General features: G+C 41.8%; 1 protein-coding gene across 1 annotated transcript in view; it reads left to right on the forward strand.

Annotated features, from left to right (window-relative positions):
• Positions 1–3,046: 3,046 nt before the first annotated feature.
• Positions 3,047–13,004, forward strand: part of PNLIPRP3 (pancreatic lipase related protein 3) — a 28,062-nt gene continuing 18,104 nt past the window's right edge. The window contains exons 1-4 of the mRNA XM_046026608.1: positions 3,047–3,065; positions 6,716–6,870; positions 11,563–11,682; positions 12,578–12,709. Of these exons, the coding sequence (XP_045882564.1) occupies positions 3,047–3,065; positions 6,716–6,870; positions 11,563–11,682; positions 12,578–12,709 (426 nt within the window). The remainder of the gene's footprint in view (positions 3,066–6,715; positions 6,871–11,562; positions 11,683–12,577; positions 12,710–13,004) is intronic.

Raw genomic sequence — 13,004 nt, forward strand, 5'->3', positions numbered from 1 at the left:
TTTAGATTTTGAAACTGCAGGATCAGGGGTTGTGGACCTGTCTCTCCGCACTGATCCCTCAGCTCTGATCAGGGTGAACTTGTAATTCCTCGGTCACACTAAGCACGCTCCTTCCCCCAGAGGCTGGTATGTTCCCTTCCCTCTGCCTAGAATGCTGCCTTCCACCAGAAATTCCCATAGTGTGCTCCTCACCCTCTTCAACTATCGATTCAAATGCCTCCCATTTTAGGGGCACCTGGGTGGCTCAGTTGTTAAGCATCTGATTCTTGGTCTCAGCTCAGGTCTGGCGCTCAGGGTTATGAGTTCAAGCCCCATATTGAGCTCCACGCTAGGCGTGGAGCCTACTGAAGGAAAGAAAAAATGCCACCTCCTTTAGTTGGATCTTCCCTGGCCACCCTATTTGAATAGAAACCCCTCCTCACCTAAATACACATGCGCTTTCAGTTAATTTATGTGTTCTTATTCATTGTCCCCACAACCCTTCTAGACTCTACTCCGTGAAGATTAGGATTATTTCTTCCACTGTTGAATCCCCAGTGCTGAGAACAGTGTTGGGTGCATAATAGACACTCAAATAAATATTTCTTGAATAAATTAATGAATCTATTTTCAAGATTTTTTTTTGTCATTGGAAAAGGCTGCTCATAGTAAGATAGAGAAATGACTCATTTAGAAAGTGGGAATTAATGGGGCGCCTGGGTGGCTCAGTGGATTAAGCCGCTGCCTTCAGCTCAGGTCATGATCTCAGGGTCCTGGGATCGAGCCCCGCATCGGGCTCTCTGCTCCGCAGGGAGCCTGTTTCCTCCTCTCTCTCTGCCTGCCTCTCTGCCTACTTGTGATCTCTCTCTCTGTCAAATAAATAAATAAAATATTAAAAAAAAAGAAAGTGGGAATTAAGAAAATATGAACTGATATGCCAACTTTATATGATTTCTTAGTCAATTAAACCTAGCTACATGTATTATGCTATATTTCAAATGCTCTTTTAAAGAACTTTTAGGTCAAAAAGGAAATAAAGCACTTCACTTGCAGAATATATCAAAATGTATGACTCAAGAACTGATGAAATTAGAAAAAGAACAAGTAATATTGAAGGAAGAATTTCATTAATTAAAATAAACGTAGAGGTTAACACATTAGAAAAACAAAAGAAAGGCAATATAATTGATAGATACATGTGGTGGTTGCTTAATAAAACTTAAGAAATAGAAAACCATGCTGATGGATTTAAATAAACAAAGGGAAATAACCACAGGTGTGGAAGAAATTAAAATGATTATACTTTGTATAAATTCAGCCCAAGAGAAATGAAATTCTAGATGAAAATCTTATTCTTTACACCAAAATAAATAGATCGGTGAACATTTAAAGTAAAACAGTGAAACAAGAAACGTGTAAAAGAAAACAGAGTGGAATTGTGAATTAACTTGAAGTAAGGAATACTTTTAAAGGAAAAGATTTATCATTTTTTGAATAAAATGTGAAACTTCTATAAAACAAAAATACAAACAGCAAACTAGAATATCTTTTCTCAATATCTGACTGGAAAGCAGCAAATCGTATTTGAAGAGTTTTTACAAATAAATAGGAAAAAAGCAAACTTTAGAAAAACGTGCATAGGACGCAAATGTCTCACCCACAGATGCGCAAAGGGTCAGAAATGCACAAGATATTCAAGTGTGTGGGTAATTCAAGAAATGCACTTTTTTTTTTTTAAGATTTTATTTATTTGACACACAGAGAGAGAGATCACAAGCAGGCAGAGAGGCAGGTGGGGGGTGGGGGGGAGTAGGCTCCCCGCCAAGCAGAGAGCCCAATGAAGGGCTCAATCCCAGGACCCTGAGATCCTGACCTGAGCTGAAGGCAGAGACTTTAACCCACTGAGCCACCCAGGTGCCCCAAGAAATGCACTTTTAAATGACAAAAGGCTTTTCCTTCCGGTGGCATCTATAAAAATGTAAACCCAGTACCCTTCCATGGTAGACTGTATTATTGTCCCCCATTATTTACTCCCGGAAGAGGACTCTCTGCAGCCTCAGCCCCACCTCTGGCCACAGGATGTGCAAAGACAGTCCAAGTCTCAATGCCTGTGTGAAGAGCCTTTACCCCCTTTCTCTCTGCCCCAAGAGCAACATGTTCTGAACAAGGGTCTCTTTAGCTTAGATCCTGGAATGAAGAGGACCGGTAAATCAGAGCCACAGAGAACCTAAAACTATTGCAGCCAAAATGTAACATAAATGAGAAATAAACCCTAATTTTGGTAAGACAAGGAGATTTGGAGGCTCTTGCTTACCATGGGCAAAAGCTAATTAATTAATGTTCCTCTCGATTCTACTTAGTGATAGAATGAGCTGCTGATGGTCCATATTTTACCACTTAACAGCAGTGACGCATTGGGCAAGAGTGATTGCTTTCTCTAAGTGTCCACTTCCTCACCTACGTGACACTTAGGGCTCAGTCTGTTTTTGCTGTTTTAATTATTATTAGTAAGATAAAGAAGCCACCCTGAACATAATTTGGAGAAGTAGTGCTCTTTTTTTTTCTGTTGTAACTTTTGTTATTATTAATCATTATTAATAATTGAAAATTTAAGACCATAGATAAGGTAAAGAAAATAAAACTATGCGTTCCCACCACTGTTAATATTTTGATGCACTTCCTTTAAATTTTATTTTTCCCCATGCATTTTAAATAAAGCCATGCATAGTTCTGCTACCTACCTGCCTTTTCCCCCAACCCTGTATCATTCTCAGTTCATTACTAACTGCATTACAGATCTCTGTAAACATGTTCAATGGCTGCATATCTTCAAGGCTACCATTTTAAAACTATATTCTTTTTGTTTAATATTGGCCATTTAAGTTATTGGCCCAATACCAACTTACTGATTTTATAGAAAACATGTTATTCTTAAAGAACTATTAATCTTTCAATTCTTTTCTCTAAATGGCTCTGGTACCTTATGATGTTGACCAGTCTCCTTCATCACATGTCGTTTCTTCTAACTTTATGCTCTTTCAGTGGGCATTTCCTTATGAAAAAAGACATGGTGACCCATAACCCTGGTAAGTTACAAACATTGAAAATGGACAGTATTTATAATAACCTTCATTTCAAAATCCAAACTCACTTCCATAGACTGAATGATGTAGTTAAGAATTTGTGTGTTGGGGAGGGGGGAGCCATGTAACCCAGAAAACAAAGGCAGCTAGACGTTCTAGGGAAAAACAGAAGGTTCTATTTAAAAAGCATGATCTAGGGGCATCTGGGTGGCTAAGCCATCTGACTCTTGTCAGCTCAGGTCATGATCTTGGAGTCCTGAGATGGAGCCCTGAGTCAGGTTTATGCTCAGCACAGAGACTGCTTGAGATTCTCTCTCTCCCCCTGCCCCTCCCCACCATGCTCTCTCTCTCAAATACATGTATCTTTAAAAAAAAAAAAAACACAATCCAAATGTAAACTCATTGGTCCAAATCAGAACTGGATGTATGTATGCTTCAACAGAAAAAAACAGAATAGATTCCAGGCAGGAGAAATGTTGGTTGAGGAGCGGTACTGTACTAGGGATATATGGAAGAGGGCACATGTTTACTCTTGCAACAAGAGAAAACAAAGGCAACCAGAGAATCCAGGAAAATGAGATGGCACAAGTAAAGCATAATCCAAATATGGAGGAAACTAAAATGACACTGATGTTGAGCAGTTCGTGTCTACGAAAAGATCATTCATTTGAATCTTCTCCTCTGAAGGGAATGGGTAACTGAATAATGAGGTGCGGACAAGGAAATGTAATTATAGCACGCTAACTGGCTCTGAAAGGATAAATATTTATCTAGTCATAATAATATGTTTCTGTTTATTGATATTCAATTTTTTGGAGCCAGCCTACAGATAAAACATGAAAGACTTAATTATGATTATAGAACAAAGCCTGAAAGTTATCAACTTTGACAGTATGAAAGTCACAGTGTGGCCAGCAGCCTTTGGAAGATGGAAGGGAAGAAGACAGGCAACATGGCTTAAACCTTGTCTTGCAAAGGTAGGGAGTCAGGTTATGAGGAGTAGGAGGTATGGATCAAAAAAGAAAAGATCACTGGGGCACCTGGGGTGGCTCACTCGGTTAAGCATCTGGCTCTTGATTTTGGCTCAGGTCATGATCTCAGGGTCATGAGATCGAGCCCAACGGTCTCTTAAGATTCTCTCTCTCCTTCTCCCTCTCCCCCTCCAGCCCCCATGTTCTCTCTCTCAAAAAGAAGAAGAAGATGATGATGATTACTATTTAAGTTTATAGTGGAAACCGGGGTTCCTGGGTGGCTCAGTTAAGCTGCTGCCTTTGGCTCGGGTCATGATCCCAGGGTCCTGAAATCGAGTCCCACATCGGGCTCTCTGCTCAGTGGGGAGCCTGTTTCTCCCCCCTGCCCTCTGCCTACTTGTGATCTCTGTCTGTTAGATAAGTTTATAGTGGAAGCCATTAGATGAGCTAAAAACAGTGTTACTGACCGTAGAGGAGGAGGACTTAAGACAATGTGGAGAGAATTGCTCTCTCTGCCTGCCTCTCTGCCTACTTGTGATCTCTCTCTCTCTCAAATAAATAAATAAATAATCTTTAAAAAAAAAAAAAAAAAAAAGACAATGTGGAGAGAATTGGTCCTGTAGGAGCTCTTGCCCCCAGCTTCACGTCAGCCCTTGCCTGGCCAGCGCTGGGATGCTCAACCACCATTCCCCCTGTTCAGCCACTCCCAGAGAAGCACTGTCAGCAGGGACACTAGAGGGATGCTGGGGCTCCAGGATGAAAAAAGGAGGTGCTCCTTCCTATTGGCTCCTGGTTCCTATCAGTGTGTTTCCAGCAATAATTTGTCACCTCTGCATGAACAGTTGTCCAGTAGCAGCCGATGGCTCTGGTTTGCAGCTGTTCTAAAACCCCTGGTGTGTGGGGTACCAGGGGCACCTGGTGCCTACTCAAAGATGCCAGCACTAGCCGGCTAGCACCCCTCTTCAGGGACTGAACCCCAGCTCTGGAGACAGCACCCTGGCCCAGGTCTAGCAGCCCTTCCTCCAAGTTTCCTCATTTGAATAAACAAACCTCTTCTGTGTCCCCCACCAGTCCCCTCCCAGTAGCTGCTCCCTGCCGTTGTCACCTGGGAGCTGCTGTCTGGTCCCATTTTTGCCTTTGGTTCGCCAATATCTGACTGATGATGATTCATTGTAGTAAACTCTCTCAGGTAAAAATAAGCAGTGTGATTTGTTTCTTGCCCTGATCCTGGCTGATCCCAAGAACAGGTGGGTTAAATCCTCATTTATTACTGCAGCACGTTAATAGATCATGTGTGACTAAAGTTAATATATCAAAAATTAGCGGGGTAAGTGCATTACGTAGAGAGATGGGGGTGACCACCAGAATAACTGTCGCCTCTGGGGACAAGGCTGGGTGGGGGTGAGGAGGGGATGTTGCTCACCTGTACAATTTCTTTTTAAAAATTTAATTCCATATCCTCTCTCTTTATATTTATTGTGGAACCTCCTTGGTAGGGAATGGAGAAAATGCAGTATCTCCTAAAATTTTAAAGTAAAATCTGGTGGACGTGGAAGTCAAAGTCTGATTCACCATATTTTGGTAAATGGAAGAAAACCCTCAAATTCAAGTCTTCAAACAGCTCTAGTCACTAGTAACAAATAATCCTAAAATGAACAAATGAAAACCAATGTAATAAGTAATAATAAATTGAATACATAATTCATTAATAAGTTGAACAAATAATAGCAATTGTAATTGAATAAATTAAAGTATTCCTCCATTAAACAACAGGAAATGAAGTTGTTTTAGACTATTAAATGAAAAAGAAAAGACCTGCTGAAAAGACAAAGGAAAGTCAGTGGATGGCAGAAATATTAAGACTCAGTTTCCCCAAAGCTTCTCGTTGTAGAGATGAGTGAGGTGAACTCCAGGTAGAAGAGACTTGGTTACATCTGAATGAAACTTTGCTGTCACTGTGCTCTCAGGAGACCTATGCTGGACTCCTACTGCATGTCAGGTATAGTGTTAGGCTCTGGGGGCTCCAATGTCCCTTTCAGCAAAAACTTTCTCTCTCATAAGAAAAGGCAGGAATTCAGGGAACACTCAGTATCCCTCTTATGTCCAGGCCCATTCACAAGGGCTGTCCTGGGTAATAGTTCGTTTAACCTTCCTATCAAGGCTGTAAGGTAAGTGGGATTAACTCTACTTTGCAGAGGAGGAAACCAAGACTCATAAAAGAAAAAAGAATTATCCAAAGCCAGGAATGTCTGATTCCAAAGCCCCTGTGCTCTCCTCTGCAGCACTATGATCTACAAAGTCATAGTCATAAATAAGGAGGAGGGTGGTTGAAGAAGGGGAGTGGAGAGAATTCTTTTTTTTTTTTAAAGATTTTATTTATTTATTTGACAGTGAGAGAAATCACAAGTAGGCAGAGAGGCAGGCAGAGGCGGAGGGGGAAGCAGGCTCCCTGCTGAGCAGAGAGCCCGATGCGGGCTCCATCCCAGGACTCTGAGATCATGAGCTGAGCCTAAGGCAGAAGCTTAACCCACTGAGGCACCCAGGCGCCCTGAGAGCTTCCTTTAAAGAGAGTCTCCCTGAGCGGGATTTGCTTGACTTAAAGACCTATTTCAATGAACCGATGTGGGAAACCCAGCCTATCTCTGGGCCAAATAATACTGACACTTCATCTTTTCACTGCAGGAAAAGAAGTTTGCTATGAAAGGGTGGGGTGCTTTAAAGATGGTTTACCATGGACTGGGACTTTGTCAAGACGGTTGGCAGGTTTGCCCTGGTCTCCGGAGGACATAAACACTCGCTTTCTGCTCTACACTAGACATAATCCCAAAGTCTATCAGGTAAGTTAATTTCCTGCCTTCACACAGAAGGTTGTTCTACAACAGAACATGTAGCTATAGATACAGAAGGCCTAGGTTCAGTAACTTACTCTGGCACAAACTACTGATTTAAAGGGCAATATTTCTTTTTAGTATTAGAGCCAGATTTTCTTGTCATATTATTTGTTTTAGTACTTAAATATAAAGATTGCTCTGCATCTGTTGTTTCACATGAAATGAATTTGATACTCTATTCGATTAATATACTAATTGAGAACTTTCCACAGGTAAGACTAGGGACAAGCAACAGTATCTATCTTGTTTCAACTTGATTAAATAAGACAGTATCCTGTTTATTGTATTAGGGGAAATGGGGTATGTAAACAGTTAACTTCTGTTGCAGCACAAATTATAATCTGTTATGTAAGATACAAAAAAAAAAGAATCTGGGAACGTGGTGAGGAAAGGCTTCCCTTCCCCTTGGGGGTGGGATGGGAACCAGGAACGGCTTTGAGGAGACACCTGTTTGAGGTGTGTCGCACAGAGTGGGCAGGGTTTGTGTAAGCAGAGACACACAGGGAAGTGACAAATCAAGTGCTGTGGACAAAAGAGCATGTCTGATGTCACGTCGAGTTGGACGGAGGACAGAGAGGAAGTGCTCGAGTATGGAGGTAGTTAGAAAAGTAGTGTAGAGATGAATTCTAGGGGACTAGAATCTTCCTGGGGACTCTGGGTTTTATTCTGTGAGCCATGAGGCCCCAGTGGGAGTTTTTAATGAGGCTAGAGGTTTTTTACCCTGGCTGCAGTGAACCTTCTTGGACCCGAGCTGGGAGAGCCTGCAGGTGATAGCCAGACCGTGTAGTACCGAGCCGCCCAACATGCTAATCATGAGCTACATAGGTATTAAAACTAAATAAAATGAAAAATTCCATTTTTCAGCTGCACCAACCACATATCATGTGCTCAGTAACCCTCTGTGGCTCGTGGCTACCATTTTGGACCATGCAAATATAGGCTATTTCCACTATCTCAGAAAGTTCTATTTGAGAGTGCTAGAAAACCAGACTCAGGGGACTAGCCTGAGCCAGAGCAAGAGCATGAGTATGAGAACAGAAGACCGTCATGATAAACATCCTAAACCATCCTGAGATCTCACACATGAGTCACAGGAAGAATAACGACCTTCTTGTCAAGAAAACTTGAATGGGGGTGCTGGAGAATGAGTTACATTTTGGACCAGTGCGGTTTGGGCCGGCTATCGGATATTTGCGTCTCATAGCTCAGTGAGCATCCAGAGCTGGAAGAAGAGATGCCAAAGTCTTTTACCCCGAGGTGAGAGTTGAAACCCAAAGAGTGATGTGATCTTAGGGGCACAGAAAAAAAGCATGATACTAGACCTAAGAGGAGCAAAGGCCAGAAAACAAGCACCCCGCAGTGCAAGATAATTTCCCATTTCTACCTGCCCCTGAATCACCCTGAGCCTCACTTTCCATCAGACCCAGCCAAGACACCACACCAACAGAATCTGATGTGTAGCTCTCAACTGACCAGACACACACGTACGGAGGGGCACACGGCTCTTCACTGAAATCTGCCCTTCCCTCGGTCAATGACAGCTCTATCCAAAACAAAGAGGAAAAGCCCTTAATTGGGGTCCAGAGAAATTTACTGAGAAAGTGTACTCAAAAGTGTGATTTCCGTAACTATCAAAAAAGCCAAGAGAGGAATGTTCCTCAGCTTTAAAAAGAAATGGCGTTGCGGTAGATACCACAACATGGGTGACCCTTCAAAATATTTTACAAACTTAAATAAGCTAAGACACGAAAGGACAAGCATTGTCCATTCCATGAAATTCCCATTATATGAAACCCCTAGAATAGTCGAATTTATAGGATAGAAAAGTAGGATAATAGTTACCAGGGGCTGGGAGAGGGGACATTGGGGGGTTACTATTTCAGGGTACAGGATTTCAGTTTGGGGTAATAAAAATTCCTTGAGAGGGGCAGTTGCTCTCTGGTTAGAACTTTAGTGTACATGCGTGTATTCAGGACTAACTGAACCCCGGTCTTGTCCCTCAGTCCTCATGGGACTCATTGGTCCTTAGTTCTTCTACATAGTGGCCATGCACTTGAACTTTTGCAGAGCCCAGGCACTGAAACAGGTGATAAAAGTCAGTCTTTGGGAGAGTGTGGACCCTAAAGGCAATGAAGAGACTCAGTGCTCAGACTCTGAGTACTCTCCTGATAAAGGGACCAATGAAGAGACTCAGTGCTCAGACTCTGAGTACTCTCCTGATAAAGGGACCAATGAAGAGACTCAATGCTCAGACTCTGAGTACTCTCCTCATAAAGGGACCATAAAGGCAACATTCCTCATGTCTTTACCACTCCCTTCCATTTGGAAAAAACCCTGTGACAAACCAGATCTGTACTTGAATTTTGCAATGGATGGAAGCCCGAGGGTTTGGTGTTCAAGTGTTTTATACCAACAGTGAGGATACAGGTTGGGTGGAGGTACAATATTAAAAACCTCGACGGCCCCAGGCTTGGCCCATATGCTACACTGTGCAACTCCGACTTGGCGTATGAGAAAGCAGAAGTTAACTGTGCAATGGTTTAATGTCCTCTTTTCCCAGAGGGAGGGCTTGTTAAAGCTAACTGTGGTGCAATAACCTGGACTCTTGGGAGAGTCCCAGGTCCTCATAGCTACAATTCTCCAAGAATGAATCCCTTCTGCCATCCCCTACAGTGGCTCATGCAGTTAGTCACGGGTGGTGATGCACATTTTGCACAATTATGGTAGTTTCTGGGCCTGCAGCTTTTCTTCAGGCTGGGACATACCTAACTGGTGATGACTTTTGACTGACTACAGATGAGATCACCGAGAGACTAGCCATGTTCTGTGGAATGGGTTGATCTCATACCAGTTAGGTTCTGTGATTCTTCAACGATAAGAACGTTGAAAGTAAAGGCCTGAGCACCCAGCTAAACACTGAAACTTCATCTAGCCCTTTCTTGGGATAACATCCCTTCTGTCTTGACACCCTTTTATGGCTCTGTCCTTAAGCTGAGGTGTCCTCTTTGAGTTGATCCCATGATGCTGTTTCCTGTTTTCTAGGTGAGTATGTCATTTCACAGGGGTGTACCAGATTGAATACGAAGAGAACAAAAGTGTTTTTCTACCTTTCCTACTTTATTGAATTCCTCAAGGCTTTTGTGACGATAGAGGATGCTGGGATCCCATAAGACTTGCCAGATTGACATTTTGAAGCTTTCACCAGGCCCCACATCCAGCATCCAGTTCTTCTCATGATGTAGAAAGATTAAACAAACTTTTTCTACCAAATCCCCTTTCTCAAATAGGTTTGAGGTGGTGGGTTTTTTGTTTTTTTTTTTCGACACAGAAATAAAAATACAGTTGGTTGTTTAAGGAGCTCCAGCTAGAGTTGGAATTAACGTCTGGATTCTTTTAAATATATAGATGGACAAATGTTTTTGTGTTTGGATTCTATTATTCAGTACAGCAGCGCTTCCCAAAAAAAGCCCAGATACATTTGATTTTATTATCTGTCTCAAAAATATCCCACATCTGCTCTGGGCCATATCAGTAAAGAACAGTACGATCAGACCCCAACTTGAGAGCGCAGTGGTAGAACATGTGACTTCAGGGAAAGACCATGTGGGTTTCAGCTTCCCTACAGCAGGACTCGTTAGCTGGAGTGCCTTTGGACAAGTGACTTGACTTCTCATTGTGCCCTTTCCTAATCTGTAAAGTTAGTACCTACCTCACAGTGTCACGGAGGGTGAATGAGCTACACTACAAAGTGCTTAGAATGATTCCTGGCACATAGGCAGATACGAGTGTAGCTATATTATAATTACTATGTAAGTCAGTTTAGGATTCTCCTAACTGCTTGCTTACCATCCTGGAGATATTTTAACTAGCCCTCCAGTTGTATGATCAACGTGCATGTTACTGTTAAACACAGGGCGAGGAATAGGCCCTTCCTTTGAAGGATCTTTGCTGTGGGATTCACCATGGTCCAACTTGCAACTTGCTCATCTTTTTTTCTCAAAATAGAATTTTGAGCATTTCTTAGAGCGTGCCTTTTCATGTTTCTCTTAAGAAGGAAATCACTTCAATACCTAGTATCACTTCAGTTGAGTTTGGTTGGTTATAAAAACAATCCAACAAAACACAAGAAATACGAAAGAACATTTAAGGTAATTACATAAGATGATCGTTAATACGCTATTGTGCTGCATGTGGTGAGATCCTAAACTTTATTCCCTCCCCCATAAAGTGGGGTGAACAATCTCTTTTGCCACCTTGTCAGCGTTTCCTAAGCCTCAAGCAGCACCCGGCTCATGGATTCCACGAGCTGCAGAGAAGTAAGTGCTAGACAAAAGTAAGGCTAACGGGAGCCCTGACTGCAACCGGCCCAGCATCGTCTTACAGACCTTGCCCTAAAACCAAACATTTTTCTTTCCTTTCCTTGTGATTACATTTATATATTGTATTTGATAACGCATTAATAATTTCTTGGTACTTTGCTGTGTGTAGCAGTAAGTACTTCTTTGGTAAAAATGTATTAAAGAAGATTGTTAAAAATCAAACGTAGGGAAGACTTTTGAGCAGACTTGGAATAATTCTACTAAGTGTCAAATAATTTTGAATTATTATTTTACCTTAATCTCTTTTCACTTGAAACAGGAGATCAGTGCAATTAATTATCTAACTATCCAAACCTCACACTTTGGAACAGACAAGATGACCCGTATTAACATACCTGGATGGAAATCAGATGGAAAATGGCAGCAAGACATGTGCCATGTATGATACGAATAAACTCTTCTTTATACTGGTATAAAAACTGTATGTTTAATGGGAATGTGCTTTGCATATATTAATGCATATTCATGAAAAATCCTCCATTCGGTTACTCACATTGTCCCTGTCCCAAGGCCCCAAATGAATTATCCATTTCCCATTTATACCCACTTATTATGAATTGCATAGATTATAATGGGAGCATATTTCTTTGTAATTATTCTTTGATAAAGTCTCACTTTTGACAAAAGATTGAACGATACGATAAATTTCTCACTTAAGGGAAAAAATTTTCCAAGTTCACTCCAAGAAATTAATTTTCCTTCCTTACACTCAAGATTAATAGACTGCTGGGGCACCTGGGTGGCTCAGTGGGTTAAGCCGCTGCCTTCGGCTCAGGTCATGATCTCAGGGTCCTGGGATTGAGTCCCACATCGGGCTCCCTGCTCAGCAGCGAGCTTGCTTCCCTCTCTCTCTCTCTGCCTGCCTCTCTGTCTACTTGTGATCTCTCTCTGTCAAATAAATAAATAAAATCTTTAAAAAAAAAGATTAATAGACTGCTAACATAGTAAGTAATTAATTATTTATAAGGCCATATAGTATAGTAGAGTCAGGCTGCCTGAATTCATACCGTGGTTCTATGTACCACGATCGTGGCTAAGTTTAATTAACTTGTCTGTGCTTTGGATTCTTTATCTGTAAAAGGGATTAAGGAAGATGATATATGTAAAAGGTTTAGGGCAGAACCTAATGTGTCCTCTGTCCTCAATACCTGGTAGTGTTCTTTCTTTCTCCCCCCTCCCCCCCAGTGTTATTTCTTATTCTGGAATCCATTGCTCAGTCACTTTGGCTTTCTTTAATTCTTCCTTCTTACATACATAATAAATCTTTGTGCCAGGTGTTACTGAAAGCGGAAGACGTGAATTGCATTAACGTAGACTGGATTAACGGTTCCCTGGAATACATCGATGCTGTCAACAATCTGCGTGTTGTTGGAGCTGAGGTGGCGTATTTTATTGATGTTCTCACGGTAAGAAAAGTTGATTTTTTAAAATTGTGTTTAATTGGTTTTGCATTATAACACCGAGGATTTGCGTCGATTTTATGGCTTTTTTATTAGCTTACACAACTTCTAAGCGTGTGAGATATTAAGCATCCCGGATGGTGACCAGGAAAGGGAAGTGACTTCTTGAAGAAGTGCCTGTGATTCTACAAAGCGCCACTTGGTGGCAGTGTCCCTTCACAGGCTTCTCACCCAAGGCTTCCCCACCCCTAACCCCACCCCCAAGGTCATGTCCTGGGTTGACTTGTAAGCCTGTCTCATG

Source organism: Meles meles, chromosome 13 (genome assembly GCF_922984935.1).
Source record: "Meles meles chromosome 13, mMelMel3.1 paternal haplotype, whole genome shotgun sequence".
Classification (NCBI taxonomy): Eukaryota; Metazoa; Chordata; class Mammalia; order Carnivora; family Mustelidae; genus Meles; species Meles meles.